The sequence below is a fragment of the Solanum dulcamara genome, chromosome 4, assembly GCF_947179165.1.
Source record: "Solanum dulcamara chromosome 4, daSolDulc1.2, whole genome shotgun sequence".
NCBI classification, from domain to species: domain Eukaryota; kingdom Viridiplantae; phylum Streptophyta; class Magnoliopsida; order Solanales; family Solanaceae; genus Solanum; species Solanum dulcamara.
Genome location: NC_077240.1, coordinates 15207288 through 15234031, shown reverse-complemented (window position 1 = coordinate 15234031; position 26744 = coordinate 15207288). Strand labels below are relative to the sequence as shown.

The following is a 26744-nucleotide window of genomic DNA, read 5'->3' as shown; positions in this document are numbered from 1 at the left end:
GATTTAGAGATTCTTTTACTTTTAATTTTCTTTTATTATCTTCTAGCTAAACATCTTAATCTATACTATATATTGAAAGAATAAAGATTCTTATAAATATTGATTCAATCTTTTGTGTTGGTGAAATTACAAGATTACAAATTATAATTGAAAAATAAAATGAAGAAATTAACTTCACTTCTTGGCTGAGGCGCGGATATCTTGCTCTCTTTAAGGAGATTCAAGCTCACTGCAGTAAATCGTTTCACTGGTCCAGCATTAGTCCTCTTGACTTGTCCCCTCCAGGATACAACAGTCTTATCACAAAAATGTAACTCAACAAACTCTGGACAAGAGTTGAGTTTAAAGCTCTACACAAAGAACACCTCCCTTCAACTAATAAGAACTCTCTTTTTTATATAAACTTAACTCTCTCAATTTTTTCTTCTCTTCTCTTTCTTTCAAAACAAAGAAGACCTCTCTATTTATAGGAGAGAAAATCATACAAAGATGAAAAATAATAGAATGCCATCATTATCATCATTTAGTGTACCATTATGATTTAGTGCACCACTTATTAGTGATAATTAAATTAAAAATACATAATAATATGATTTAGTGCACCACTTATTAGTGATAATTAGATTTAAAATACATAATGGAATGATTTAGTCTTGCACTAAATAAAGATGATAATGAAAGACATTTTTATACACTAAAAAAAGAATAATAAATATGACATTAAATGTCATCAATGGACAATTGCTAAAATTGCAATTTAATAAAATGTTAAAATGATCACACTAACATTTTGTTATTCATTAAAAAAAATTATAATATACAAAATGGGGAAATGTTTAATTTTGTACAATATGGCTCTAAATTTATACGTGGTTCTTGTAAACCTAAATTAGTATGACTACTTTTTGCATTACATAGTTCTTAGCCAACTTTCCTTATTATTATGCAATTAATATATATATATGTATTTTCTATCATTATGTACTTTTTCAAATACTAATTGTTGTTTTTTACGTTATAAACAAATAATAATTATGTTTCTTAGCTATTGTATTGTGTAGAGGCTATTGATCATTTCATTTTTGTCAGTTATTGTTTCAAGTTTAGGCCTTAATTGTTTTCCATTTCTTAATTAATAATTATTATAAAAATTATTTATAATTACCTCAAAAATCATTTTTACCATATATTAATTAATTATGATTATAAAAATTATATATAATTACCTTAAAAACTCTCTCTCTTTATCATAGAATGCTGATCATCAGAGAATGTGGTGCATTGAATGAAATATTTTTTTTTATAGAAAACGTTACACCTGAATAAACTCTATCCACCATTAATTTAAATTAATTGAACTCTTATATAAATATCGGAATCAAATAAAAAAACAAAAAAATAGAATGCTAACTTGCCAATTTCACTATTTAAGCCCCAAAAAAGTGACAAGAACCATGCAATTGTGCAAAATGGGGTTATCCAGGTGTCCATTCCCCTAATTCTGTTGACCTCAACTTAAATTTAGTAATTACACGTCACCATAAAATGTTGAATTTGAATTATGAAGAGGAATTTCCCGGCCTCCCTCCATTTCAATTACTATATTCATTTTCCTTTTTAAATTCGTTTTAAAAAAAATATAACTTTTTCTTTTTTTATAATTATTCAATTTCAATCTTTCACATGACATATGTAAGACCATAAGATTAAAAACATTTTTGATACATTTGACTTTTTTAACTAAAAAAATAAATCATAAAAGTTAAAACAGAACAAACAAATTAAAACGATAGTGTATACAAAGATGTATGGACATGAATCAGGCTATATATTTCAAAAATATACATAATTAATTATCTACACTTGCTAAAAAGAAAATATTATATGAATTCTCTTCTTATACTATATAAAGACTTCATACCTTTTGAACATTCTCCATCCTAAAGTATCTTTTTATCAAGAAGATAAAAGGGGAAAAATGTCTCAAACATCCTCCTCCTCCTCTCCTTCTATTAAAGCTTCATCAAGTGCTAGCAGTGACTTTAAAAAAGTTATAATGGCTCTACTGATAATTGTCACAATTGAGTATTTCCTACTTTTGATATTAGCACCAACCAATATGTATTATCAGAATTGGACACCCAAGATCATAGCTCACACAACCAATTCCACTTACTTTGGAGCTCAAGGTATATATATATATATATATATATATATATATATATATATTACTCCGTTCGTTTCAATTTATTTATCTGATACGAAATTTTCAAAAATAAAATAAAATTTAAATCTTATTCGCTTAAACTAAATATACGTATTTTTTTCTTTACAGGAAGGGCATTGTTGATGAGCACATTTCCTTTTTTATTTGTTGCTGTCTTGGGATGTGTATACCTCCATTTATCGAAGAAATCCAATGATAAAAACATCAATAGGTCTATAACCCCCCTCCCCTCTCCAAATTTAATAATTAGTTTCAATTGACAATTATGACCTCTGACTTTACTAATGCACAACTAGGTACTTTTACTATCTAAAACTTGAACAAATAGACACATTTCTCCTACATAGCAGTTTTGTGTTTTGCGTGGCGTCTTACGTGTATTATGTCAAGTAAGATACATGTATCTACTTGTTCAATTTTACACAAGTTTAAGTATCTACTTGTGCGCACTTAAAATTGAAGAATATAGATATCAGGTGAAGCCAAATTAAATGTCATATTTATGAATTATGCCAAAAAAAAAACACAACCTTTTTTCTATACAAAGACATAAATATGCAAAATCAATCTATTAATTATTATTTTTTATATTTTTATATTTTGTGGTTAACAGAATTGAGAAGAAACAAATGTGGGCTATATGGAGGAGACCAATAATCATGAAGGGACTAGGAATTGTATCAAGAATAGAGCTTGGATTTTTTGTGATGTTCATTGCACTCTTAGTTTGGACTTTTGCTTCTTACTTGCATATTATCTTTCCCACTATCACACCAAAATCAGTAGCCAAAAGTGGAGAAAAAGTGTAAGTGCATTCGGGAACAAATAATTTGGAGTTAATATGGAAAATCACTATTTGATTTTTATTTTAGTTATTAGTATAATTTATTATAATGCGGAGATCCAACGATTTTAGATTACGCAATATGTATTGCAATGGCCGCCTATAATTTGTCAAACTAAGAAGTGCAAAATTAATATTCCAGTTAACAATCCATGACCTTGGCCCACGGATAGATCAGGAAGAAGCATATGGTGCAGATGTTCTCTTTCTGAAATTGAAGAATTGAAAGTAGAAACTATCGTTGTTATTTTTTTTTTAACTCATAGTGCACATTTCTTTATATTATTATCGTTATATAATTGTCGCAAAATCCTTCATTTATTATAGTGACAATTTTCTTCATGATGATATGATGGAGTAAAAAGTACTCATTTTTAAAAAGGAGTAGATGAAATTAATATTTATCGTTGCAGATTGTTTGCAGTGGAAAATAACATTTACTGCTATAATTAATTTGTTCAAAATTAATTTCCAGTCATCGACATTTATAGAAACATATTTATGTGTTCGAATCAATTAGAGATTAACTGTTATTCTACTTGAACTTAAGTCAAGACTATTGTGCAGGAAAAATCATGTTTTATAACACAAATTTTTCGTTGATTCTAGTGGGAAAACCCTTTTTTGTTTTTAGTAAGGTCACAAGTTTGACTCTCCTTCTTCCCCTTACGCGTTCTTGGAATATATATATATAGTTCTAGTCACAAGGGATATCATGTCTGCCTCTTAATACGAACTGTGTTTATATCAGATGCTGTGTCTGTATTATAATTGAGCATTTTTTCCTAATGCTAATAGAAATTACTATAAGTTAATGGACAGGCAGGGGCTTTGCATTTCCAATAGCTAAAAAAGTTGTCAATGTAGTCTGAAAAATAGTTAGGATAATGTATATATCACGTCATTGAATCTTCATATTAGCTATAACTATGTTTTTATGTCAAAGTTATCAGTAACAATATCAAGTTGTGCAGTATGTGTTGCACTGACCTTCGATGTATTATCAAAGCTAAGAAGAAAGTGCATTTCCGCATCCGCCCCACCCCACATAACTCTAAACCTACCCTCGAACCCGCCCCATTGTCATCCCTAACTCAGAGGTATGACCGTATGACTTACCTACCTAGACTAAATGTTAGTGTTGGTCATTCAATTTTGTGTTTATTACGTAGAAATTATTTTCTTTTTTTATTCAATTTGAAGAATTATCACACAAAAATTATTTTTTATTTTATACCTAATAAAAATCATCTAAATTTTAATCTATTACACCGAAGTTATTTTTCTACTTTTTTTTTGGTCATATAAGAGTATTTTTAATTTTCTTATAAAAATAAATTTCACCTGTATTTTTATGTTTTGTATTGAAAATAAATATATAGTTGAAAATCCACCTCCTCACGAGAGGTATGACTTACCTTCCCTTATATGTCCATGTGGAATCCGTGAGCTTGTAAGGCTATAAATTCTAGCAATTCCTATAGTCCTTCATCACATTATTTTACCATTGAAACTAATTTCAATTGAAAACTGTTAAAGGGTTATTTCCACAGATATTTTGATTGAATCGGTGAGAAATGAAAAATATAGTAGTATTTTCACACGAAAAAATTAAAAAGCTTTTCGGTATTTCAATGAGAATCTGTCTTTTCATTCTGCATTTCCAATGAACTGATTCGGTTAAAAATCATATTTTATAACACAAATTTTTCATTAATTTGTTATGGAAAAAACTTTTGTTTCTAATAAGGCCACAAGCTTGACTCTCCTTCCCCTTGCGTGTCCTTGGAATATATATAGTTTTAATCACAAGGTATGTCGTCGTGTCTGAGTCTTAATACTAACTGTGTTTATATCAGTCTCTCTATTTGTATTATAATTGAGCATTTTTTCCTAATGCAAATAGATATTACTATAAATTAATGGACCGGCAGAGGCTTTAATTTGTATTTCCAATAGCTAAAAAAGTTGTCAAGTAGTCTGAAAAATAGTTAGGATAAAGTACATATTCCGTCATTTAATCTTCATATTAGTTATAATTATGTTTTATTTCAAAGTTATCATTAACAATATCAAGTTATGCAGTATGTGTTGCAGTGAAAGAAGAAAGTGCATTTTCTTATTTGAAAATATGTCGGAGGCCATTGTAATACTGCATAATTTGATATTATAGTGAGGAAAGAAAAATAGTATTATTTCATGTTTTGTAACACAAAGTAGAAAAATAAGTTCCCCACTTTTAAACTTTAATTTTTCTTAACTAGAAAAGGTTAGAAAATTAGATTAATATTATTACCTTATTATTAATCTAGTAATTATTTTTCTAGCATTAAATTGTGCATTTATTGGAGTAATGTGTGCTACTCGTTGCGCTAACTAAGCAAGTTGATCAATTAAAACATGCATTTTTATTTTGTTTTTAATTCATATTTTTTTGCTTGAGAATTATTTTCTGGTTAATCATGTGGGAAACATGCATGTTAACGCTATGAAGTTAGGTAATTTATAGATAAATCACCAAATTATGATGACCAACTATTGCAAATAGGTTATAAATACTCATATTTATTATTGTTGTTAAATATAATATAATGACAATTATATTATTGCCGTTAAATAATTACTGCTAAATTCTTCATTGTTATAGTGAGAATTTCTTCATGATGATATGATAGGAACTCATTTTTTTAAAAAGGACCATTTATTGTTTTAAGGATAGTGTACTATGGAGGAAGAATGAAATTAATATTTATTAGTTTTGCTCAAAACTTGGAAATAAAAATTTTTGGTCGACCACCAATATCTTTCTTCCCATTTTTTAGTCTTGCTCATTTTTCTTCTGAATATATGGAACACACAACTAAGAAATATGATCAAGACTAAAAAGTTGGAAGAAAGATATGGGTATTACCCTTACAATTTTTATTTTTAAGGTCTGAAAAATATTTAGGATAAAGTGCATATCCCGTCATTTAATCTTTATATTAGTTATAACTATGGGGGTTGTAGTAGTATTACGATCGATGAGGTTAAAGGTTTTGTTCGTAGGATGCGCTGGGGAAGAGCGACCGGATCTGACGAGATCCCTGGAGAATTTTGGAAGAGTGCGGGCTCGATAGGTTTGGAATGGCTGACTAGGTTATTTAATGTCATCTTTACGACTGCAATGATGCCCGTAGAATGGAGGTCGAGCATCATGATCCCTCTATACAAAAACAAGGGGGATAGCCAGCGTTGCGACAACTACAGAGGTATCAAGCTTCTAAGCCATACTATGAAAGTGTGGGAAAGAGTGGTGGAGATGAGGGTGAGGAGAGGCGTGTCTATTTCAGAGAACCAGTTCGGATTTATGCCGGGACGCTCAACTACGGAAGCCATCCATCTTATGAGGAGACTAATGGAGAAATATAGGGAGAGGAAGAGAGACTTGCATATGGTATTCATCGACTTAGAAAAGGCTTATGATAAAGTCCCTCGAGAGATACTATGGAGATGTTTGGAGGCTAAAGGTGTACCGGTAGAGTACATAAGGTTGATCAAGAACATGTATGAGGGTGCCAAAACCAGGGTAAGGACAGTAGGAGGGGACTCAGAACACTTCCCGGTGGTGATGGGGTTGCATCAAGGATTAGCCTTGAGTCCGTTTCTATTTGCCTTGGTGATGAATGTATTGACGCGACAAATTCAAGGTGAGGTGTCATGGTGTATGCTTTTTGCGGACGACATAGTCCTCATCGATGAGACTCATAGCGGAGTTAACGCTAAGTTGGAAGATTGGAGACGCACCTTGGAGTCTAAAGGGTTTAAGGTGAGTAGGACTAAGACAGAGTACCTAGAGTGCTAGTTCAGTGAGACACCTCAGGAGGTTGGCGCGGAAGTTAGGCTCGGGGACCAAGCCATCCAAAAGAAAAGTAGTTTTAAGTACCTTGGTTCTATAATGCAAGGCAACGGGGAGATCGACGAGGATGTCACACATCGTATTGGGGCAGGATGGAGGAAATGGAGGCTCGCCTCCGGTGTGTTGTGTGACAAGAAGGTGCCACCACTACTTAAGGACAAGTTCTACAAAGTGGTGGTTAGACCAGCTATGTTATACGGGGCGGAGTGTTGGCCAGTTAAGGTCTCCCACATGCAAAAGATGAAAGTTGCCGAGATGAGAATGTTGAGATGGATGTGTGGGCATACTAGGAGCGACAGGATTAGAAATGAGGCTATTCGAGACAAGGTAGGAGTGGCCTCGGTGGAAGACAAGATGCGGGAAACGCGACTGAGATGGTTTGGGCATGTGAAGAGGAGAGTCCCAGATGCACCAGTGCGGAGATGTGAGAGGTTGGCCATGGATGGTTTCAGAAGAGGTAAGGGTAGGCCGAAGAAATACTAGGGAGAGGTGATCAGACAGGACATGACGCATTTACGACTTACCGAGGACATGACCTTAGATAGGAGGGTGTGGAGGACACGCATTAGGGTAGAAGGCTAGCAAATAGTGGCTTTTCTCCACCTTAGCCGTAGGCGTATTAAGGCACTATGATTCCTTGTATCTTGTACTTTGATTTATGGTATTTGTGTTACTATCTAATAATACCTACTGCTTTTGTGCTTTGATTATTTCGTTATCTATTTATATACTTTGAATACTCTTGTCTGACCTTTTTTTATGCTTCTAATGAGCCGAGGGTCTTTCGGAAACAGCCGTCCTACATTGGTAGGAGTCAGGTCTGCGCATACTTTACCCTCCCCAGACCCTACGATATGGGATTGCACTGGGTTGTTGTTGTTGTATTAGTTATAACTATGTTTTATTTCAAAGTTATCAATAACAATATCAAATTATGCAGTAAGAAGAAAGTGCATTTTAATACGTCGGAGGCTACTGTAATACATGTTGTGCATAATTTGATATTGTTGAGTACTGATAACTCTGAATATAACATAGTTTGGAACCCGTGAGGCACCTTTCACGATGAGTAAATTTCATCGGTGGTCATTCAATTTTGTGTTTATTATACTTTTATTTTTTGTTATATCAAAGTCATTCAATTTTAAGGATTATTACATAAAAAAATATTTTTCTATTTTATATCATATAAAAGTTATCTAATTTTTAATTTATCACGCAAACGTAATTTTTTATCATATAAAATCATTTAATTTTGCCCAAGTTACCAAAAATTAAATTTTACCTGAATCTGGTGTAGTTGAGAACTCACCATAGCTATGACTTACCTAATTTCTTGTCCATGTGGAATGAGGGACCTTCCACTTTAGGCTATATAAACTTTAGGAATTCTATAATTCTTCATCACATTTTTCTCTGCATCATAATTGCATTTCCTATGTCTATTTCTCATTTTTTACATGTTTAATTTTTGTTTAAGTTCTAGAATTAATTACTTCTCATGTATTACAATCAATTCATTCTTTTGCTCCACTGCTAATAAATCACTATTTTTTTCATTGAAATTTTTCACTGAACAATGTTCAATAGTTATTCATGCAGATATTTTAATGGAACGGGGTGAGAAAAGAAAAATAGTAGTGTTTCATGTTTTGTAACACAAATTAGAAAAATAACCACTTTTACACTTTAATTTTTCTTTAGTAGAAAAAAATTAGAAAATTAGATTAATATTATTACCTTATTAATCTAGTAATTATTTTTTCTAGCATTAAATTGTGCATTTATTGGAGTAATGTGTGCGACTCGTTGCGCTAACTAAGCAAGTTGATCAGTTGAAACATGCGTTTTTATTTTGTTTTTTAATTATATTTTTTTATAGTGAGAGCTTCTTCATGATGATACGATGGAGTAGAAGTTACTCGTTTTTTTAAAAAAGGATCATTTATTATTTTAACAATAGTGATTGTGGAGGAAGAATTAAATTAATATGTATGGTTGCAAATTATTTGCAGCGGAAAATAATGTTTACAGTTATAATTAATTTGTTTAAAATTAACTTTCAGTCCTCCATATTTATAAAAACAGATGTGTACGGATATTAATTGTTATTTTACTTGAAATTATGTCAGGACTAGGGTGCATATTGTGTTTACGTATTGCTTGTTTTTTTTTTGTTATTAGTATATAGTAGTACATATTAAATATAGGATTTAAAGAAATCTTACAATTGTATTCAGTATACACTCAAATCCTATTCAATATTTTGAGGCAGTCGAAAGAATAAACAGTTGAAGAATATTTTCAGTTGCCTCGAAGTATTGGACAGGATTGAGTGCATATCGAATATCATACCCATGAAATATTCATTCGTGCCTCCAAAACCACTCATCAGTACGGCCAACGCCATCTTCTAAATTTGGCCAAATACTCGAAGACGATTCCTCAAAGCTAGCTTGTTATTCATTTTTAATTTGCAAGACATAACAACAAATAATAATTATAAGACTACTTTAAACCCTATATATAATATGTACTACTATATACTAGTAACAAAAAAAGAACAGAAAAAACAAATAGCACTACTTAAACACAATATGCACCCTATTTCAAGTAAAATAATAATTGATCCGAACACATATATATGTTTTTATAAATATGAAAGATTGGAAGTTAATTTTGAACAAATTAATTATAGATGCATATGTTATTTCCACTACAAATAATCTGCAACCATAAATATTCATTTCATTCTTCCTCCACAATACACTATCCTTTAAACAATAAATGACCCTTTTTAAAAATCGAGTAATTTCTATTCCATCATGTGATTTGTCGATGAATTTTATCAAAATACATGAATTATGGTTTGTTATATAATTGAGCATATAAACACATGATAAAATATTTTTATTATTTTATTTATTTTATGGAGTATCTTGGAAAATGTTTTTTAGAAACATAAGTGGGTTTCTTGCTTATTTCCTCGATCGGTATGTAAGCAAAAAATATTACTCCATCTAATTCATATTAAGTGAATTGTTGAAACTTTTTTCATCGGTCGTGAATTATTCAAACTTCAAGAAAATTATTGAGACTTTTTTTCATATTTATCCTTCATTTAATGAGGTTCTTAATTACTTTACATTTTTTTAGGAGACTGGTTTGAAAATAACCAAAAGGGTAATAGTGAAAAGTAGCCTTTAATTTTTATCCTTAAATATTTTTCTTAAAGAATGTGTCATACCCTAACAATTCACGGCCTAGCTAAAGTGAGTATTTTAAAAGCATTTGTATATGATCTAGACAAATATATGAGAGGTGGGTAGTAGGGGGTGGGAATGGGGCTTATGGGGGTAGGATGAAGAAGAGGTGTGATGGAGGGTGAGAGTACACAATCAATGTAGAATACCATTTGGTGGAACTTGTTTTCTCTACTTTCATTAGGAAAGTCATTTTTCTTATTTTTAAGAATTTCCTAAAGAAAAATATTTTTCAAAAATTTTGACCAATCGAACATGAAAAAGTTAGACATGTTCTTAATCTTAATTGTTCAGAATTCAATTATTATATTTTTTTTTTTGTTTTTTGTTTTTTTTTGATAGAAGGTATTCTAGGGAGAAAAAGTTTTGAGGTTAAAATTTTGTAGATTTGAATCTTAAATGACTAAAATCTATAATAAAGTATTTATATCATTGAGATGTCTATTCAAATATAGTTGAAAAACTATTTTTTGCTAATTTGATTATTGTATAATGTTAAATAACAAATTGGTAAAATGCAAATATAAAGTAATAAGAATTTGTTAAGTTAATACAGCGTTGATTAAAATAAATGAATCTTTGTAAGTTAACCAAGGAAAGGAGTCTAGTCATGGAATAAAACTGTGACTAATTTGCATTAATCAATTCCTAACAGAGAATGGAACTCTTAGATTAAAAAAGAAGAAGGTTGATCTCAGTTAACAGACACTTGCTACTTTTCTTATTTAATTCTTGTTTAAAGCACAATGAAGAAGTGAGGAGTGAATTAAGTTCTTTTAAGGTTACTAAGCTCTCTTTATAAATAAGAAACGAACAGCCCTCTAGCTAGGGCATATCTCTCCTCAGGCTTATCCAAGATGCCGCGTCTCCCCTGCCCTGACATCATAGGAGGCAAGGCGAGAACATTTAGTCAAGTTTAGGAAACCCAAGACATGATTGATGAAAGAAGAACCAAGCATTTGAAGGCAAAAAGTTTGTTCCATAGCCCTGGTTGGATCATTACCCACATCTCATAATCAAATATGTCAATGCTATGCATTAGGGCAATGGAGTCATCATCGTCGTCGTCATGAAGCAGTATCAGAAACAAACCGGAATAACTGAAAGGGCGCCCAATATCTGGCCCTTCAATCTCCCCAAACTCCTCACTGCCAAAGTGAAATGAAAGAGTTCTAGACTCAATCCCCCTTGGCCTTTCCAGCAGTAATAACTTCCATTTAAATAACCACTACCGAGGGCTTCCTTAATGTATGATGTATATATGAGAGTTTCGTAGTAATTGTCAAGTGGAATGATTCTCCATGAGTCCCTGGAACAGGAATAGACTGCCGCATACACTATACAAGTGACAGCAATCTCATCCCAGAAGTGGAGAAACCAAACAACCTTATAGTCATAATTACCAATAGTAGAAACCTATACCACCTAACAAACAGTAAACATAAGACATAAAATTTATTGTGGAAAACCTCCTTGCTCAAGGAAAGAAAAACCACAACCTATACCTCGTATGATTTCCACCAAACTTTACTAACTTTGAAAGAGCAGTTTTAGCTTACAACTCAATAATCAAGAACTAACTCAAGTACCTAAACTCTAAGGATTAACTATCATCGCAACTCAAACTCTCCAAGAAGTCAAACTCACTTCTTGTTACAAGCCTCACTTAAGTAGAGTTCAAACACATGAATTAACTTTCGGAAAGAAAACCTAACTCTAGTTCTTCTTTCTTCGATGTTTTTCTCTTGAAATTCTGCCTTAACTTTTGCTTGAGAAATTTCTTGGCTTTGCAAAATAGTGTTGAAGAGATTTGTGGAAGCTGGAAATGAAAATTCCTCTGCTTGGATTTATAGTAGTAATTTCTATCTATAATTTCACTATCTATATATAGATATTCTTTGTGTTATAGTTTGTATGATCTGCATTGATCATTGTGTTCACACATAATACATTTTTCTTCTTGAAATCTTGATCTTTTAAATTTTAACTTTTTACACTATTTTATATTTCGTTTTAATTTGTTTGTCTTATTTTCATTTTTAATTTGTTTAAGAAGAATACATCTTTCCTTTTTTGACAACTCTTTAATTCTCACTACAAGATTAAAGGTATATTGGTACGTTATACATATCTTTAGTTTAAGATTACAAGATTCAAAACTATTCATTATTTTTTTGAACTCCATATCAAGTCAAAACCAAACAACCAAATTGAGATGGATGGTGTACAGAGTATGAAAGTGAGAAAAAACAGAATAAACTGTATCTTTTTACATTTTCACAGTACAAAGGAAACATATCAGAGGAGCACTTTCAAAACTCAATCAACCAGACCATAACCACACAAACAAACAAAAATAGTAGTATCTTATTTTTCCATTGCATTATAATGCATTATAGCCTCTTGAAATTATGAGGGTAAAAAATTAAAATAAAAAATCACCAACTGAAGCTGATTGACTCAAAATGAAGGTTGGATGCTAAACCAGATGAACATATGTTTGCAACTTCATGTCTCATCTTTTTGGGGCCACACACTAAAACTCCAACACTTGATTCTTTTCTCTCAAACAAAAGCCCTGCATCAAATCAATTTACAACTTATTAATGCACAGTTCTCCAAAAAAGAAAAGTTGAGTAATTTGAATAAGACATTCTAATATAGCGTATTTGTGATGTTATGTACCATATTTACAATTTAACTGGCTATAGTAAGTTATACCGTATTTTTTCATGTTATGTATCAGGCTTGATATGACGAGTTATTTGTTATTAGTGATATTTTTTGTGATGAGAACTTACTTTTGAGGTCAGGCCTTTCACCAAAATGGAGATTAGTTGATTGAAAAAGTGACTGTTGGGGCAAACTCTCCATCTCCCTATCAGCATTATAGAACCAAGAATTAGGTGAAGCCATAGGAGTTGCACCTTCCATGTTCTGAATCTGTTTTGCATCAGTCCCACTCTGTCTCTTATTCCAAACAAATGCTGCACTACTTGTGATGACTATAGATATGCAAATGATCAGCATATTCAGCACAGCCTTTATTGGATATGAGTATATATCATTGGTATTTTTGTCGATCGGATATATGTAATATCTATTCAAGACCCCCAAGGCAATCAAGAAAATAATGAAGGAAGATGATATAATAGCACCAAGCCATAGCCAATTGTTTTGGCCAAGAATTGGAGTGATGGGCTCATCAGATGGGCTGGGTTTGAACCATATTGTCCTCAAGTCCTTCTTGTCTTCTGCTGATATGGGTTGCTTTTCTCTTGTTACAAAAGCCTCAATTTGTAGGCCCAACTTACAAGTTTCTGATGGAGCACCAGAAATAGGAAGGAGAAGATCCAACATGGTCAGGTCTTGTGAGTTCTTGAACACACTGATGAGTAGGATTTCTGGTGTCTTGCATTTTTGTGATTCACTTGTGTGGATTAGCTCCCTAATTATGGAGATGAAAGGTGTAATTCCACTTCCTCCACTCACCATAAGCAATAAATCATGCCTACAAAAATGAAGAAAAAAGCAACTACTTTAGTTTATCATTGTAACATATAGTTGTACGCGACAGGGACAGATCTAGAACGGGTTTTATGAATTAAATTCGACTTGAACTAGGTATACATATACTAAGTACTCCAACTACCATACCTTAGAAAATGTGTGGAAGCAGGTCCATAAGGTCCTTCAACAGAGACATTAAGACGATCGACGGAATTAGGGGAAGAGATGATCTGGTAGAGCTTTTTGGACCAACTTCCTTCACCTTTAATGGCAACACTGATCTTCTCTGGCTCTAACTTACTGCTTGAAGTGATTGTAAAAGGATGCCATTGCAATTTTGAAATGCTAGGTACATTCACAAACATGATACTAGTTGGTGTGTAACTTAAACCTGTGCATTTTTCATAAAAAAGAAAATGATCAAAATTGTGACGGTAATGTCAAAGAATCCATCAATGTGGACAAAATTTGTGACGGACATGAAGATCAGTCACAAATCTTTGTTTTTTCTTGTAGTGTTTCCTAGTGTAGATTTATGAAATTTCTTCAATTTACCTTTAGTCTTGGAGAAATTCAGCTCAAGAGTTTCACATGGTAGAACTCGAGCAGAGACTAAACGAACATTTGATCGCGATTGTAAGAATCTCAAGTATCGATCAACCATGAAGAGGAAGAAACCAGGAAGCATGATGCAAGCATAAGAGACACCAACATGGAAGACGAAGAATATGACGAAGAGAATGTAGAAATGATGAGTGTAGAAGAAGAGTTCAAACATCTTTCTCCTAATTCGAGGGAATGTTGCTATCCACAATACCAATCCAGAAAGCAATGACAACTCTCCAGCCAAATTTGAGACATCAGTTTTTGCCCATTTAAGCATCTGTCTCATTTCAATCAAGAATCATTAATTACCAATTGGAAATTCACCTTAATTGGACTTAGTACATTAATTTGTGAACATTTTATTCCCAATTATATATTGTTTGATATTTAAACCTCAAACTTGTTCTATATGTATCTTGTTCTCCTCTGCATGTCAAATCTGTTGTCTTTTTACTTTTAAAGCAGGGACAAGTTGATATTTTAAAAAGAGCAAAAAGAATAAAAGGTCAATCCTTTTATTCCTTTTGATTGAGGGTATATTCTAATAGAAAATGTTTGGACCATTGGAACACTTGAAGAATTGACTACATGGAGATCCAAGAAATTTGCTCTTTCCTTTTTTTTATGTCCTATTTATTTATTTTTTGTACTTTTCTTGCTAACAATGACTTGACTTTTATAAAGCAAAATCACTTTGTGTTTTTTTTATGCACATCTTCTTCACTCCATGAAATGTGACCTCTAGCTTTACGTCATTATTATATCATTATATTATATTATAAAATGGCACTCTGGTGCACTAAGTTATCGACTAATCGCTATGCACGGAGTCCAATAGAAGGTCCAGGCCGCAAGGATCTATTGTGTAATATCTTACCCTGCATTTCTGCAAGAGAATTGTTTCCATAGCTAGAATTCATGACAACAATTTTATCAGTTACGCCGAGACTCTTTTCCATCCTAATATATATAACGTATGTATGTAATTAAAGTGGAGAATATATTACCTCAGACAATTGATGAGTGGCAGCCCAATAGATAATGTAACAAATGCCATGAGCAGAGAAAAGAGTCATTACAATATGGCCAAGCCATATATGATATTTAACACTAGCTTCTGAGGTCAAACCAAAGACTTGCAACACAGATGAGCCTCTTGTGACTGGAACAAACAGAAATGTAAGGCATATATTTCCAACAAGTCCCAACCTCAACCCTGAATCTTCCAACTTGGCTTCCCATCTGTCAATAACCAATTCAAAATAAAATTTATGTCAGCGCTCAAATTATCTATCGTGATTCCGAATAGTTTGCCTCAAATTATTGAGGTAATAGTTCAAATCACCCTTAAACTTGATATACTTTATCAAATGCATACCTAAACTATGAGAAGTCTTAATTAGACCCCTCAAACAAAGATTCTTGAAACTATTTACCCCTAAACTATGAGAAGTTTTAATTACCCTTCAAACTTGAATTTTTGGAATTATCTGCCCCTAATATGCCACATGATTTTAAAAAATTACTCTGTTTCAATATATATGACTCGCTTTCTTTTTAAGTAAATTTCAAAAAAAATAACACATTTTTATATTTTGTAAAAAATTAATTTTAAAATTTTCATTTTACCCTCTAATGAAATAATTATTGTCACACAAATATTTATGACTTATTTTAGACCACATATTTCTTAAACTTCATTTCGAGTCGAACTACACTATATAAATAGGAATGAAAATAAATGTTTTACTATTAGGGGCAGATAATTCCAAAAATTCATGTTTAAAAGGGTAATTAAGATTTCTCATAGTTTAGAGGGTAAATAGTTCCAAGAATCTTTATTTGAAGAGGTAATTAAGACTTCTCATAGTTTTGGCATGCATTTATCGGCAGATTTTAAATATTAACTCCGAATTATTTGTTCCCGGATGCACTTACACTTTTTCTCCACTTTTGGCTACTGATTTTGGTGTGATAGTGGGAAAGATAATATGCAAGTAAGAAGCAAAAGTCCAAACTAAGAGTGCAATGAACATCACAAAAAATCCAAGCTCTATTCTTGATACAATTCCTAGCCCCTTCAAGATTATTGGCCTCCTCCATATAGCCATTTTTTGTTTCTTTTCAACTCTGTTAATCACAAAAAATATAAAAAAAATAAACAATAATAATAATAATAATAATAATAATAATAATAATAATAATAATAGACTGTTTTTGCATATTTTATATCTTTGTATAGAAAAAAATTATATAAAAACTGAAGGTTTACAGACCTGTTGATATTTTTATCATTGGATTTCTTCCATAAATGGAGGTATACACATCCCAAGACAGCAATAAATATGAGAGGAAATGTGTTCATCAACAGTGCCCTTCCTGTTTTTTTTAAAAAAAACATAAATTCATAATTTCTATCTTTATCCAACACAATTAAGGAATTCAATTTATGTGCAATAATTATTACGCCATACTAACAATCATCATAAGTAACTATTCATAGCAACTATGATATGGTATAACCTCAAGATAGACTAAATAACAATATAACATACATAATAATCAAGGGTGAAACTAGAAAATTATACTAAGTAAATAGGTCAAAACTTATTTTTTCATACTTTTATATTAAATCTTGAACACTCTTGACGAAATTTCAACTGACTGTAATTACATGTTAAAATAAGCAACAAAAAAAGAGTATACCTTGAGCTCCAAAGTAAGTGGAGGTGGATGTGTGAGCTTTAATCTTGGGTGTCCATATCTGTCTATACATATTGGTTGGTGTTACTATCAAAAGTAGAAAATATCCAATTGTAACAACTAATATTAGAGCCATTACAACTGCTTGAAAATCATTGGTAACACTTGATGAAGCTTTAAGAGAAGGAGAGGATGTTTGAGCCATTTTTTCACTTTTATCTTGTTGATAAAAAGACAACTTTAGGATGGAAGAATGTTGAAAAGGAATGAAGTCTTTATATAGTAGCATAAGGAAAGAATTGATATAATATTTTCTTTTTGGCAAGTGTGTATACAATTATGAGCTCATTTAGCATGATTCATGTCCCTACATCTTTGTATATATTGCGTTTACGTATGGGAAATTATTATTTTTTTCCATTGTTCCAAATTTTATGGTGACGTGTAAAATTAATTCCATGTTGAAGAAAAATATAGAGGTCAACCAGAATGGCACGTGGATCTTCATTTTATACAATTGCATGGTTCATGCAATGTTGCTTCTTGTTACCTTTTTTGGGGCCTAAACAGTGAATATGGCAAGTGTTTAAGGTGATTAATTAATATATGGTAAAAATGATATTCCATAATTAACTTTACCTTCTTTCACAACAAAACTACATAGGTTATCTCTATATATAACTTAAATTTGCGTTGCACGTTTATTTAAAAATACTTAATTAAAATAAATTTTATATTATAAATGATAAATGATAAATTTTAATGACACATATATTATTAAATTTTGTCTGTGTTATAAAAAAAAATATCAAAGCAATATAATAAAATAAAAAAAAAACTCATAAATTGAGATTAGAAATTCTTGCAAATTTGATGCTATTTTAGTGGTATATATAGTAATTTAATTTAAAGATAAATACATATTATAATAAAAATATTCATCTTGCTAAATTAACTATTATGCATGAAAACTAAAAACTAAATTGATGCATATATTAAATCACAACATGATCAATTCAAACATGGTTAGAAGTCGTAGGACCTTGTTTCGATTCAAACATATGAATATTAAGAAAGTAAACAGAAAAAAGAGACAGAGGTGGGGGTAGGGATGATTTGTACCTAAAACTGAAGATGGTGGAGAAGAAAACTCAAGAAATTGTGAATATTTTAACCAAATGACATAGGTAAAAATTTTTATTTATAATGAGATGTTAAAAGCAATAGAAAACACTTAATTTATTATGAGATATTAGGAGAAGTAAAAGAGACTCACTTTATTATAGGATGTTTGGAATACTAGCAAAGACCAGAGTTATTATGAGATGTTTTTACTTTTTTAAACAAAGATTACATTTCTGCACTTAATGTATTATACTTACCTTCAAAGAGAATGCTAAAAGCCTAAAACGTTGTCAAATTAAAAGTAAATGACTTATTAGTTAAATGAATTTGGATTATATTTGATTTGATTTTCTCAAATTCATCATATTTGGGTTGTAAAGGAATAATTAAATTCTTTAATATTTTAATTTAGTCTAGGTATAAAATGGTAATTCAATTTTTTATTATTTTGGAGCTTCTCATTTTTAGCAATATATTGAGATATGATGATCCTGATGTGATATTTTATAATTAGCTAAAATTGAGCATCATAATGTACTCCTATGTTTCTTCCAATTTTAAAAGGCATAATACATAAATATGTCTTTTAACTTGACCTCATTTTACATTTATGTCCTCCAACTTTGGGTGTGCACAAGTAGACACTTAATTTGTATAAAATTGAACAAGTAGACACACGTGTCCTACGTGGTACAATACACGTAAGATGCCACATAGGACACAAAATTTCCATGTAGGATGTCATGTAGGACGAACTTGTCTATTTTTTCAAGTTTTGGATAGTTAAAGTGTCTACTTGTGCACTAGTAAAATTAGAGGTCATAGTTGTCAACTGAAGTCAAGTTATGAATCATATCTATGTATTATGCCTATTTAGAAATTGGTTATGAATGAAAACTTTAAAATTAGATATAGATTCACAGTTTTAGAAAAACAGTTCTTGTCAAGATGTCGTCCATAAATTTCTTTACAATAAAGTTTGAAAGTGAACTTGTATCTCATGGTCACTTTCACAGTGATAGTGACAAAAGAAGCTTGAATAAATTTGGTAATGACTATTTCGAACAAATTTAAAAAATTATTACAGTAATTAATTTCTTGTAGTTTTTAAAACTTTTAATTCAAATGATGTAAACGCGCATCACGTCCAAAATTCACATAAAGCAAAAAAAATTGCTTGTAAATTAATCTTAATACCGTTACATTACAGTTCTTATAATAACAGAAGAAAAGGGATATAGGCTGCGGGTTCAGTTTTTAAAAGGATAAGAATATAAAACGGAAAGGAAAAAAAGTGCAAATATTAGTAGTTTCTTTTAACAAATTTTAAGCTGCTTAATAACATAAATGAAAAAGTGATGAGGTGTCACGGATACGATCTAACAGTTAATATAACATATACTCAATAAAATAGTCGAAATACGCGTAACTTGAACAAACAAAGAGAGCACAGATGAGTTGGATTTTGACTTGCGTAGTATATTAACGTCTTGTGTTTGGTTGAGACTGAGAAACGTTATTAGCGTGGTGGATGTGTGTCTACACGTGCTCATTAATCTAGTTAATCTAGTGACTTAATGATCCAACTTGGGATATGATCCAATAATTAATCACTTTATATACTTTCATTTTGTCATGTTATGTACTTATAATATTAAATTCAATATTCTACTTGAGTATCAGTTTAGTACTTTGATTATTATGTAGTGGAATCAGTGGAGGAGCCACTTGTGGTTAGGGTTCATCCGAACCTCCTTCGATAGAAAATTATACTATTTATATATGATTAAAATAATATTTTTTATATATATAGTAAATGTTGAACTCCTTCAACTAATTTGTATGGCTACTTCTTTAGCTTTTGAACTCCCTTAGTCAAAATCTCGACTCCATCACTGAGTGGAATAAAATAAAATAACATCCAAGGATAAGATAAGAATCTTGAATCTTTTGCTACTGGGAGTTCGGAGTTTGGACCTACTCCAACTAGAGCTGTCAAAATGAACTTCGCTCGTGAGATCGGTCCAACCCAATCCTTGAATTAAGTAGAATTGGATTAAATTTTTTCAGCCCTTTAGGAATGAGGCTTTTTAGCCTAGCCTTATTTGGCCCGTCAGTCTCATAGGCTCAACCCGCGAGCCTTAGAGGCCAACCCGTGAATCGTGAATTTTAAAAATATTTATTATATATATTTTAAGTATTGTTTTATTTTTCCAAATCTACAACTAGGCAATTAAAATTATTATAACTATGAATCTTTAACCTCTTTTACTTTTGTGTTTATGCTTAATTTTTCATTTCTCTTTTCTTGTCTAGTTTATGAAAAAATGATCATCTAATATATGTTGTTCTGATAAATCCTATGATTGTTGATTTTTTGACGTATTGATGTTGTGTTCATTAATGTTCCATAGTCTTTTTAAGATGTCAATATCGTCCGCCTTTTGATTAAAGGGTCAACCCGTTTCAACCCGTAGCCCACTTAGGGCTAGGTTGGACTGCTATTTGATAGACCCTTTATTTAAAAAGATCAGCTCGTCCTAATCCATTTAACTCGCTAGCCCTTTAGAGTTAGGTTGGATTATGTTGGGCCAGCCCATTTTGACAAATTCCAACTAATTGGTTCAGTATTTTTCCAAGATAGTAACAACAACAAATTGCTAATCATGGCCTAATAGATAAATCAATCAGATACTTAGCTTTTTACTACATATTAGAGATTGTAGAAGAGGTTTGAGCTTCTCTTGTTCGAATATCTGCTACATGCACTCATGAGAGGCAGTAGATACTGATGAAATAGTCGAGGTACATACAAACTAGGCAAGTATGACAAAGATTTCCAACTTGAATGAAAACAAAGGGAGAGCTGTTGAGAATACACTAGGCACTAGGAAGCCAAACCATGATTTGTCTTCAGTTCATGAAGATTTGAATAAAGAAGATTCCTCATGTCACTGTTATTGGATCAAAATAGCCACCTTATTGAGCACTTTGTAAGGTGATAATGGACCTAGAGGAGAAAAATGGGTCTGCTCTGGAATTATAGATAAACAGCACTATGGAACTAAAAGTCTACACCAACCAGATGGCAAAAAAAGGCTGCTTATTGTACTAGAGAGAGTTCATACCTATGCACCAACCCGCTTTTGCAACAGCTGAAGTGACAGAGACTTCAGCCATTACTTGACAACCACAAAAACAACGCCTTCTTTGGCATATGCTTTGGTTGACAAGACGTTCACTGAATCGTGTCTATCTATTAGTAGAAGTTATGCAAACTCTGCAAATAGCTTAGATCAAGATCAGCAATAGTTCTTGATGTCCTCATAGACCACTACACCGTTCCAACTTCATAGCATTGATTGAATCAAGGAATTTCACATAACAGAATCAGCAAAGCAATATAGAGGAGGCAAACAGAAAACTACTTGTGAATTTAATAAGCAGAGCCATTTGCTGCTACAAAGTCAGAAAACTTACCCAAAGATTAACCATCTTAGAATTTTATCATTGGTTAAAAACAAATATCTCATGTAGTACTTGGCTGGCCTTGTCAACAATTTCCCCCAGTCTGTTGAAAGAAGATGCTTTTTTTTTTGCAAGTCCATATATTTTACTACAACAACAACATATCCCGTGAAGTCTTGAGGGTAGAGTATATAGACCTTACCCCCTACCTAGTGGAAGTAGAGATGTTGTTTTCGAAGAACCCTCGACCCAAGTGTAGCAATCAAAGTAGTTATGAAAAGAAAAAATGGCCATGAAGAAAACATCGCAACTAATTAGGAAAGCAGTGCACAACATTTAGAAAAGGAACAGTAACAACAACAAAATAGTGCAATAACCGAATCACAATAAACAACAGATGATGACAAATATCAAAAACAAGAAAGTACAAGAATAAGGCTAATACTACGACAGACACCACCAAGCCTAAACCCGCTGAAAAGCAAAACAACACTCCATTACCTACTAACCTTCTATCCTAATCCGCGACCTTCTCACCTTCTTATCTAAAGGCATGTCCTCGGTAAATTAAAGTTGCATCATGCCCTATTTAATCACCTCTCCCCAATACTTTTTCGATCTACCTATACCTCTCCTCGTACCCTATATCTAACCTATCACACCTCCTCGTTTGGGCATCTGCGCATCTCCTTTTCGCATGCCCAAACCATCTCAGTCTCGCTTCCCTCATCTCGTCCACCACGTAGGCCACTCCCACCTTGTCACAAATTTCCTTATTCCTAATCTTATTGCTCCTAATATGTCCACACATCCATCCCAACATCCGCATTTTCCCAACTTGCATCTTTTGAACTTGATAGTTCCTAATTGGCCAGCACTCCGCCCCATACAACAAAGTCGGTCTAACCACCACTTTGTAAAACTTACCTTTAAGTTTAGATGGTACCTTTCTATCACACAAGACTCCAGAGGCAAGCCTCCTCACCAATAAAGTTCATATATTTTGATGAACACAAATGGAGAAAACCCCATGAAGCAAGAAGTGTACTGGCAATGGATGCGCTCAAAAGATTCATCCTAAACAACAACAACAACATAACCAGTGAAATCCTACAAGTGGGGTCTGGGGAGGGTAAAGGAAAATAAGTTTCTATAAACAACTACACAAGTTTTGTGTGTAGCTTTAAATAAAGAACCAGAAAAGAGGAGATAAAGCTGATGCATAAACTGAAAAGGTTGGCTTACCAGCTCATTGCATTCTTATTTTTGTTGCCTTTGTGCCAAATGATCCTACCAAAACACTGAAATTCTCAATTTTTTCTCTTTTTCAAAAGAACCAGCAAAGTACTCTGAACTATACCAAACATATTCTTCTTATATTAAAAAGCTATACAGCTCACCTTTTCCATGGCTTCCAAAAGTATGAAGTACTAGTCTCATATGCCATAGCTGCCTTGCAACCTTGGAGCGTAATTACAAATGGTCATATCCTGTCCTTAGTACTTTGTGCATAAAGCACCAAAAATTTAAACATCCTGATGTTATCTGCTATGCTAACACCCCCCTTAACCCTCCACCTGTCCACTACACTCCCACCCAAAACCCATAAGGATAAACTAACAAACAAGACACTCTACTTTCCGTTTCACTTAAGACTTCAGATAGCTTGCAATAACTTTTAGAGTACTTTTGTTTAATAAATCCAGCCATCGAATTTAAAATGGACCAGCTCCAGATTTGGCTTTCAGCTTCCAGCAACAGTTACCCTGCCCTCCCCATGTTTCCACGTAATTCAACGAGTTCCTAACCCGAAGGTTTCCATGATGTTTTATATTCAAATAAACTCGACGACCAATTCTGTCAACCACCTGTGAAAGCATAAGCATTCTGATTGGTAGCAACATCATATTTATACTTCTACTAATAATTGGCTTTCAAGATTGCACCAATATATCGGAAATCTCTCCCAAGAAAAAAAAAATCCTATCCCAAGTTCCATCAGAGATAAAAGGTATAACAGGTAAACAAAGTTCCTCACTGCCGTGCAGTTTCTTGACTCAATCTAAGCAAAAACAAAGCAAACAACAATTTCCAGATAACAGCATGTAACATGAAACTCCCATTAATGAATGTGTAGCCACCTTCAGTACAGCTTCCAAATCGGGAGAGAAAGACAGCTTTTGCATCAAGCACCTGAGTACTTTTCGACCATCTCAAATTTGCTAATGATACGGAACTTGTGTAAACGATAGAGAAACATGATAGCTTTTTTGGGGACAAATCAAGTCGCACAACCTACAGTGCTTCTTCTATATAGGAGGAAAGGAGAAATTAGAGAAAAGTGAAGGATAGTATAGGGAGTAACCAAGAGACATTTCCAGAAATGCCTTTTCGTAATAACCAAGAGACATTTCCTGGATCAGAATTGCCTTTTCGTAATCGAATGAGCCTAGTGTGGGCATGAACATCTGAACAACCAGTGTTTTGCATATGACTGCCTTTAGAAGTTCTTCTAAAGCTTTATTACTATCTATATCTACACCAAAGTACCTTCTGAATCCTACCCAACTTGCTACAGAAATTGTCAAAAACAAAGAAGCAGTGATATCAAACTGTACACTATGTTGTATATGTCTTAGCTTTGTCCAATGTTTCATTTTGGGGGAAATCCTAGACATAGACCCCAAAACTTATACCGAATTCTTCCATGTGGTGATATATTCTGTTAACGTTTGTATATCCAGTTGGCTAAGGAAGCAAATGAACCATTTAGGCAATACCAAGTAGTTGGAATTAAGGTCTAACCATTGTTGTTACAGATAAGTTAGGATAAAGACAAGTATGAGATTCAGAGAACCACTAATTTTCCTTAAAAGACAAATTTATTAGCAGCATTTGAGTGAGAAAGGCTCAAACCTCAAATTGTCAGTCTGAGCCAATAAATAGTGTATACTCCCACCAACCTATTTGGATATGTTTAACAATCTCTAGAGAGCAGAATACTGAGACTCCATATCATGACCCCAACTAGTTAGTGATTAAGGCTTAGTTGAATAGTTGATTGTATAGATTGATTTGCACATTTAGTTAATGATTACCCATGCAACTTGGAAGTCGCACTTGACAATTTTCGAATTGCAACCCCAAAAGTTCCATTTCCCTTTTCATAAAGTGCATTGTAGAAGTGTTTTTTTAAATTAAAAAAAAAAAGAAGAAGAAGGAAATGGTATGTAAGGAAGTGCGTTCTAACAGTTGAAATAACAAAGAAAACATAAAGCTCACACTCAAAGTTAAGAACTTAAGATGAAGAATATGATCAGCAGATATGTTTTTGATGATACCTCGATGGAGTGAACTGTGAATCAAGCAACAGTCATGATAGTTAAATAATCTGGACCAAGTTCAGGAAGCAGACATGATGCTAAAGCCAAAAAGGAGTAAATGCTTAGCTCCTTTATCTCGCTTCCAGGGTTGATCAAATATCAAACTAGTAAGAGCAGCAAGAACTGAATATGAATGAACTTATAAAGCGCAAAAGAACTTCGGGCCATACTCATTGATTGGCCCAAAGTGAAACATTGACGTTTTCCCTCAACAACATTGAAGGGTTCATCTAGCACAAACACATAATTGTGAATATCAAGATCCCCATTGAACACTTTGGCTTCAAGACCAAGGCACTTAATGAGAAGCATACCAACACGCTGTAAGTAGAAAGGTGACCATCAACCTGTAGTCATTAATAGGAAAGGAAGCGACGAGCACAACAGAGGGAAAGAAGAATAAGAAGAAGATGAACTTAAGAGAACACGTCCCAAATGGATCGAGATAGTTTTGACATGAAAATCAGAATCCTGAATTTTACGTGCTAATGGATCCTTTTTGGTGGAAGGTCTATTAGACAAAAGCCTTAAATTGCAACACATAAACAGCAAAGGATAATAGCAAGTCAAAGCCAGGTATATGCAAAAACAGGGAAAAGTATGCGGTGGAGGAAAAAATGTAGGGGGGAGGGGACAATTTTGTGACAAGGGGTGGGACTTGGGAGGAACAGAAACTGCGGATGCAAATACAAATAAGAAGAATGCAAATACTCTTCGTCTTCTATTTAAAAAAAATACTCTTCCAAGTCTGGATATACGTCCTAGAATAATTAGTGTATCAGAAGGGGTTGCCTCTAGCACTAAAGAAATGAGCAACAATTTAAGGACTGCAAGGATCTGATTAATGAACAAACCTCATTAGTACTTATAGATGGGTGCTCAATAGCAAATACTTGGCACTTTCACTGTGCAAGATAAGGGGCGAAAGGGTAGATGGTTCAAGCCTCAAGGTATCAATCTCGCATCCTACATCATCTTGGCTATTATGTATCAACAAATGAAAATCACCTATCATCCTCCTGAGCTAGAGCTAACACCTGTAAGGTATTTTCTGAGACTACTCAACCTTTCTTGTTCAGGGTGCAAAATGATTAGATGGCAATTGGAGTTGCATGTATCACAAACTCTGATAATGGATGTTTGGCCTGAAGTGGCAATCTAATCATCTTAGTCATTATGCTTTTTTTTAAATGGAAAAAAAAAAGTATAATGTCCAAGATCATTATGTTCTAAACCCCATTCTAACTTCATAAGCTAGATGTCTTGTGAATATGTTTTTTTGGTACGATTTCTCAGTTTCAGATGTGAAGGCTTAGGCTTCGTTTTTCTTCTAGGCTTTCTTTATTCGCTGCCTCGCCGGGACACTCAGTTCCCTCATGTTCCCAAAGCTGAGGCATCGCAATGCAGCTCTTGTTGAAGACTGCATTGTTTGGAAAGAAGCACTCTTGTTGTTTCTTGCTGTTGCAGCCATTACAATGTTCTAAATGATGTAGCCTTTATATTTAGTTATTCGAGTTTTACATAGGAACTAACTCAATCTTCTGTACATTTTGCATCTTCGTGATGCTTCTTATCAACAAATACTATTTAACTTATCAAATAAACAAGAACTCTACCCAATTCTATGCTTAAGTAGACAATGCATGAGATAAGCATGCAACAACAATACGAAGTTCCATAAATAAAGTGAATATATCAAAATTTTCACAACTCAAAG

At 32.7% G+C, this 26744-nt stretch overlaps 1 protein-coding gene across 1 annotated transcript; it reads right to left on the bottom strand.

The window, feature by feature from the left end:
* Window positions 1-12513: 12513 nt before the first annotated feature.
* Window positions 12514-17277, bottom strand: LOC129884737 (ferric reduction oxidase 2-like). The gene is made up of 8 exons (XM_055959023.1): window positions 17055-17277; window positions 16625-16727; window positions 16287-16478; window positions 15356-15590; window positions 14298-14625; window positions 13890-14133; window positions 13034-13743; window positions 12514-12810 (listed from the first exon to the last, which is right to left on the bottom strand). The coding sequence occupies exons 1-8, from the start codon at window positions 17254-17256 to the stop codon at window positions 12671-12673; spliced, it is 2154 nt and encodes a 717-aa protein (XP_055814998.1). The 5' UTR covers window positions 17257-17277; the 3' UTR covers window positions 12514-12670.
* Between the last annotated feature and the right edge of the window lie 9467 nt (window positions 17278-26744).